The sequence below is a fragment of the Tachypleus tridentatus genome, chromosome 9 (assembly GCF_004210375.1).
Source record: "Tachypleus tridentatus isolate NWPU-2018 chromosome 9, ASM421037v1, whole genome shotgun sequence".
NCBI lineage: Eukaryota > Metazoa > Arthropoda > Merostomata > Xiphosura > Limulidae > Tachypleus > Tachypleus tridentatus.
The window spans coordinates 148142650-148149789 of record NC_134833.1 but is presented as its reverse complement, the minus strand read 5'-3'; the positions used below and the strand labels follow the sequence as shown (position 1 = coordinate 148149789).

Below are 7140 nucleotides of genomic sequence, written 5' to 3'. Positions count from 1 at the left end.
TTACGTGGTGCTGTTGAATGAGGTTTCATTAACCAAGGAAAAACTTCCGAAACACCAGTTCTTTAAGAACGATAAAGAATTGTACAATTTTAATTTATACACATGATACAAAAGTTACAAATGAGCTAATGACACCACAATATTTAATTAAAAAGAGTTCATAGTTCTACTTAATGACCTACCGTGGTAGCGCCTTCGCCAGCATTACGACGCCGACGTTCTACACCTTTCGTTGGAGAGACCGTGGGAGCGCCTTCGCCAGCATCACGACGCCGACGTTCTACACCTTCCGTTGGAGAGACCGTAAGAGCGCCTTCGCCAGCATCACGACGCCGACGTTCTACACCTTCCGTTGGAGAGACCGTGGGAGCGCCTTCGCCAGCATCACGACGCCGACGTTCTACACCTTCCGTTGGAGAGACCGTGGAGCGCCTTCGCCAGCATCACGACGCCGACGTTCTACACCTTCCGTTGGAGAGACCGTGGAGCGCCTTCGCCAGCATCACGACGCCGACGTTCTACACCTTCCGTTGGAGAGACCGTGGAGCGCCTTCGCCAGCATCACGACGCCGACGTTCTACACCTTCCGTTGAGAGACCGTGGAGCGCCTTCGCCAGCATCACGACGCCGACGTTCTACACCTTCCGTTGGAGAGACCGTGGAGCGCCTTCGCCAGCATCACGACGCCGACGTTCTACACCTTCCGTTGGAGAGACCGTGGGAGCGCCTTCGCCAGCATCACGACGCCGACGTTCTACACCTTCCGTTGGAGAGACCGTGGGAGCGCCTTCGCCAGCATCACGACGCCGACGTTCTACACCTTCCGTTGGAGAGACCGTGGGAGCGCCTTCGCCAGCATCACGACGCCAACGTTCTACACCTTCCGTTGAGAGACCGTGGGAGCGCCTTCGCCAGCATCACGACGCCGACGTTCTACACCTTCCGTTGGAGAGACCGTGTGAGCGCCTTCGCCAGCCTCACGACGCCGACGTTCTACACCTTCCGTTGGAGAGACCGTGGGAGCGCCTTCGCCAGCATCACGACGCCGACGTTCTACACCTTCCGTTGGAGAGACCGTGGGAGCGCCTTCGCCAGCATCACGACGCCGACGTTCTACACCTTCCGTTGGAGAGACCGTGGAGCGCCTTCGCCAGCATCACGACGCCGACGTTCTACACCTTCCGTTGGAGAGACCGTGGGAGCGCCTTCGCCAGCATCACGACGCCGACGTTCTACACCTTCCGTTGGAGAGACCGTGGGAGCGCCTTCGCCAGCATCACGACGCCGACGTTCTACACCTTCCGTTGGAGAGACCGTGGTAGCGCCTTCGCCAGCATCACGACGCCGACGTTTTACACCTTCCGTTGGAGAGACCGTGGTAGCGCTTTCGCCAGCATCACGACGCCGACGTTCTACACCTTCCGTTGGAGAGACCGTGGTTGCGCCTTCGCCAGCCTCCCGTCGCCGACGTTCTACACCTTCCGTTGGAGAGACCGTGGTAGCGCCTTCGCCAGCCTCCCGACGCCGACGTTCTACACCTTCCGTTGGAGAGACAGTGGTAGCGCCTTCGCCAGCATCACGACGCCGACGTTCTGAATCACCAGTCATTTGATTATCGTCCGTAACGAACACCGTGGATGTAGAGTAATCTGTAGGATAAAAATGCAACGATGTGAAGTTAAAATACAAAATCAAAATTGCTAATACAAGCTTACACTCCATCGTTTCAACACTCTAAAATACGTATAAAATAACTAAAACTATAAACATCTTCTTCTTCTTCTCATCTGCTGTTATTTATACAACTCGTCTTTGATGAATTCTGAGAGCTCTGAAATTGCGCATGCTCATAACTATGCCGAAGAGGAAACAGACCGTATGCATTTTGTGATAAAGGGAGGTAATGTTGATTGCTGGCCTCTTTTTCTATACATAGGTTCCTTACTATGTGCAAAAGCAAGAGAAAGCAAGAGAAAACAATTAGCAAAACTTTTGTGAAAACTTAGAAAAAACCAAGAAAAATCCAAAAGAATTATGGAAAAAATTCAAGAGTATTGCTTCAGACAAAAACACAAATCACATGCTAAAACTTATCACACACAACAATAAAATCGCAAGGACGGACATAGAGAAAGTTGACTTATTAGCTGACTACTACAAATCCTCATTTAGCGACCCAAACTCAGTAGATTTTGACACACAACACCAACACCATGTCAACAACTTCATAAATACAAACCAAGCCTCATTCTCACCACGATTCCCTGGCGAGACACTAGAAGCATACTCAAGTTAATCAATAGAAAAATAACCATAACCGAACTAAAAATTAATATCAAAAACTTGAAGAACACTTCCCCCGGACATGACCAAATACCAAATATTATTCTCAAAAAAAGTTCCATTCTCCTGTTATAACACCTCACAAATATCATAAACATTTCACTAGCGACCGGATACTACCCTGACAAGTGGAAAAAAACAACATAACAACGATCCCTAAGAAACAAACTAATAGAACAAATCCAGATAATTTCCGCCCCATCAGTCTGTTAAGCTGCCTTGGCAAACTGATGGAGAGAATTATCTCTAACCGTCTCCTTCATTTTTGCGAATCGAATAACATCATTCCAGAATCTCAAAATGCCTCCAGAAAAAATAGGCAAACAACAAATCACCTCACACGACTCACCGAATCAATCTACAAAGCTTTCAACAACAATCTAGTAACCATCGGGGTATTCCTAGATGTCAAAAAAGCATTCGACAGCGTATGGCACAATGCCATCAAATACAAACTAAATCACCTGCAAATAAATTCCACGATAGTTAAATGGATTTTAAATTTCTTAACCAATAGAACAGCACAAGTAAAAGTCAATAAAACTATATCCAAATCATTTACTATAACTGCAGGAGTGCCCCAAGGATCAGTCCTCTCTCCACTTCTATACATAATTTTCGTCAGTGACATACCTTTTCAAAATCTAACATGCACACACACTTCACAATACGCAGACGACATCGCTATCTGGAGCATCTTCAGAAACCCAGTGATGGCCTTGTCTCGCGTACAAGAATCACTAAATAACGTCTCAACATGGAGCAACAAGTTGAGAGTCGTTAAATCCAACGAAAACACAAGCAATCACCTTCTATAAGAAATTAAAGAAGCAAAGAAAAATCTAGAAAAATAAAACTATCACTCGGAAACACAACCATTAACATGAGCAAAAAACATCACATTCCTTGGCATCACTTTCGACACAAAACTAACATGGAAAAAACATATAAACAATATACACTCATCAATCAGAAAAAGGATTTCACATCTAATGACTATAACCGGTAAACAATCGAAATGCTCACCAAACACCATTATACAAATATACAAGGCTTACATCCGTCCACTAATAGAGTACGGATGTCAAGTAACATATAATATGTCAAACAACACACTCCAAAAAAATCCAAGTTCAACAGAACAGAATATTAAAATCTGCATTCAGCCTACCATCATTCATGCCAACAAATTATATACATCAAATTAGCAATTTACCAACAATAAGAGATAGAATAACAGAAATATCACTTAAATATTATCTAAAAGCAGAAAATAGAAACAAACTAACGGCATCACTACACAAATTATCCAGTGCACCAACAAAATACATTTCACCTTACAACATATTTCAAGAATCACAAATTACTCAACAAAGAAATAAATAAACCCATGTCATTAACATATATTCCTTTTTTTTTTCAGATACCGGGCACACGACAGGCAAATCTTTCGGCGCCTGTCCTGTGAAAGTGGGTTTTCTCGGGGCACTCCCGTTTCCCCCCACAGCAAAAAACTTAGGCATTGGATTTATAGATCCCAGGACACTTTACTGCCAGACACTGAATCGCGCCGTTTGATTTGATTTGAATTCTATTCATAAATTGTATTCACGTTCACATTTGCTTGACTTCTTCCTTTCGGGACAGGTCTCGGCCTTTCTTTCCGGTGCTGCCTTTGCCTCCACCCAAGACAACATTTAGAGAGACATCCTCCACCCATAGAGTTAAAAATAATAATAATAATTAATTAAAAAACAAAAAACCACTTATTTCTAATAATAATTCACGAAAGGGGACGAAGAGGAACCACAACGTTCCTGAACACACCAGTTGGAGAGAGAACTCTTCTGATTTCTCTCTCTCTAAACTAAACCCATGCTACGTTAGTTTGCGTTTGCTGGCCTCTTTCCCTATACATTGGTTCCTTACTATGGGCATATTGGGAATATTCTCTAAACAGTATTATAATTATCGTTGATTCCGCTATGTACGGATGGCACGGACACTAGTTTTAAAGTAATACAAAACTCATCTAGATTTTCTGATCCACATGTCATGAAAAGATACACATAGTGTCTTACCTACAGTAATCGCTCTTTTATAAGAAAGATACACTTTTTCTTATCTTATAGAGCGAAATCGTATACATGAGCTTTGACCATTATGTTTATTATAATACTATGTTAAAGTCTGGAATCTATAAAATACATTTTACAACCAACTAACCCTCGTATATTATCTTACAATAGTAATAAACAAACATATACAAGGAAAAACCAAATCATAGCTCAGTCGACAAGTAGAGCTGGCTACTGAACTTAATAAGAAAAACAAAAAGGATTGAAACTGACAAAACATAGGGACCCAGATTCTGTATTCATAAAATATTGTAAATTGTTCATAAAAGAAATATTTTAAGGTTGCCTGATTGAAAACTATAACGATTCTAATGAAATTCCGAGATAGCTATACACAAAGTAAGTGAGTTCCTAATATCAGTTATCCCTTAAATAATGTCTGATTTGAGATTCAGTAAAGGAGAAAGGATTTCAAACACTTTTTTTTTATTTAATTAATAATGTATGTTCCATTATTATTAATTACTCCCTACCAACGATTCACAAGCTTCTGAACGTAACTTCCATAAAATTGTTGGGTTTTGGAGGAAAAGAATGTAGAGCTGGTAGTTTTGAGATGTTCATGTGTTCCAAGCTCTTTTCTATCAAGATAGTTCTGCAAACTTCAGAAGAGATGATAATCAGATGAAGCAAATTCTGGAGAATAAGGAGAATGATGGAAGTTTTAACCAGTTTAGCTCTTCAATTTTTGCAGATGTAATCCTTGTTGTATGGGGCCGTGCATTATCCTGGTGTAACACAACACCCTAACGATTGATCAGAGCAGGCTTCTTATCTTTCAGTGCAACATTCAAGCGCACTAACTGTTTTGACAATAGAAGTGTGAAGTAATCCTTACATTGAGTGGCACTAACTCAAAGTAGATCACACCAACGATATCCCACCAAACGCTTAACAAGACTTTCCTATGGTCTAAGTCCATTTTGGGCTGTGCTTTAGCCAGTTTACCTGCACTGATCCATTATCTGTGGCACTTAAAAACTGTTATAAAATATCCATTTTTTCATCTCCAGTCACTAACATGTCCAAAAACGGTGAGTTACGTTCACGAGAAGACAGATAAGTGCAAATGTCCACTCTTGTTCTAAGGTTGGCTTCTGTCAAATCATGGGGAACCTACGTTTCAAGAGTTGACACCTTTCCAAGCTGTTGCAGATGACGGTGAACTGTTGAATGTGTTGAATTAAGCTTCTGTGCTAGTTCTCCAACTGTAACAGCACAATCTTCATCAAGTGCACCAGCAGAAAGTCAGGAAATAAACTCAACAGGACGACCTGAACGTAGCGCTTCACTTAAGCTGTAGATACATCCATCTCCATAAGAGTTTATTTTATTAATGATCTGAAAAAATGGAGCTGGTTTAGTTTCTTTTATTTGTCTGGACAGGTGTATACACGTCTTGGTATATATTGTAGTCATAACAACATTCTATGGTGATTTTCTTCTGTATTAAATTTTGGGACATTACTAATGGGTTAAGCTGATATAAAAAAATTATTTTCCTTCTGAAGTGTTCAGTTTTCGGTGAAGTGGCATGTCCTTTTATATCTCTATTACGTTTGATTCCATTTTTCAAGTTTATTAGATAGTTCTACCTAGCTTTTGTGTTTAGTGATTTTTCGTATTTGTTTAGGTTAGATACTAAGTATATTATTTTGTATATTAGGTATTTTAAACATAATTTAAGGACATAAAATGCAAGCTCATAATTTTTAGAGCTGTATTTTTTGTTCTAGAAAAATATAATACGGGACTTAAGTGGTGTAAGTCCAAAAATTTACTTACCTAACCGAGGGACAATTACACATTGAATAAATTCGTGTGATATATAAAATTGAATGGCACAAATTGTGTTATTCTAGTTTAGAACAAACCTAAGACGCTACCAACATATTTGAAACTATCACTATAGTCATAATGAAAATATCTTTAATTCACTAAAGCAGTGGCGAAACCCAGGAGTTCGGTGAGTCAGCCTCGGGTGTTCCTCGATGGTCAAAACACAAACACTGTGTGTGTGTATATTCCGTTCGTTCCATTCGCATGATTCGTGACGTCATGCCCACTTGGCCATCATCGGCTGCGGCTGATCATGTCACATCACTTGGCCTTAATGTCTGTGCTGCAGGGAACTTCGTGCGCTTAGTAGTCGACTTGTGACTGTAGTAATCGTGCGTAATTTTTTAATGTTTTTCCTAATCTTTCAAAAACAGAAAATGGTCGAACGAATACATAGAATATGGGATTTACGTGTCTAACGAAACATGATGGGAGTCAGCGACCTCAATGCATGATTTGCAATGCGAAGTTGAGCAATTCTAGTCTAGCACCGGCAAAACTAAGAGAACACTCTCTAAAGCTGCATCGAGATGGGAAATACAAGAATACAACGCTTGCTGAATTCAAAGTAAAGAGAGCCATGTTCGATGAATAGGCTACTTTGCCTGTTCTCGGCTTTGTATCCATCGACAAAGCGATCCTTACAGCATCGGACGAAGTTGCGTACTTGATCGCAAAGCAGGGCAAACCACAAACCATTGGTGAAGCACTCGTAAAACCAGCTGCGTTAAAGATGGCGAATATCATACTGGGAAAAGCTGCTGAAAATAAGTTATCCCAAATATCTCTGGACACCATCAGCAGCAAAATACATGACATG

At 41.3% G+C, this 7140-nt stretch overlaps 1 protein-coding gene across 1 annotated transcript; it reads right to left on the bottom strand.

Moving 5' to 3' along the window:
- Positions 1-752: 752 nt before the first annotated feature.
- On the bottom strand, positions 753-1780 carry LOC143226624 (uncharacterized). The gene is made up of 2 exons (XM_076457834.1): positions 1179-1780; positions 753-1119 (listed from the first exon to the last, which is right to left on the bottom strand). The coding sequence occupies exons 1-2, from the start codon at positions 1720-1722 to the stop codon at positions 875-877; spliced, it is 789 nt and encodes a 262-aa protein (XP_076313949.1). The 5' UTR covers positions 1723-1780; the 3' UTR covers positions 753-874.
- Between the last annotated feature and the right edge of the window lie 5360 nt (positions 1781-7140).

Excerpts from the sequence above, each read along its gene's own strand:
- LOC143226624 (XM_076457834.1), bottom strand. The coding sequence starts at position 1,722 with ATGGAGTGTAAGCTTGTATTAGCAATTTTGATTTTGTATTTTAACTTC. Across the intron at positions 1,120-1,178 it reads CACGGTCTCTCCAACGGAAG|GTGTAGAACGTCGGCGTCGT; the intron begins GTGTAGAACGTC and ends CTCCAACGGAAG.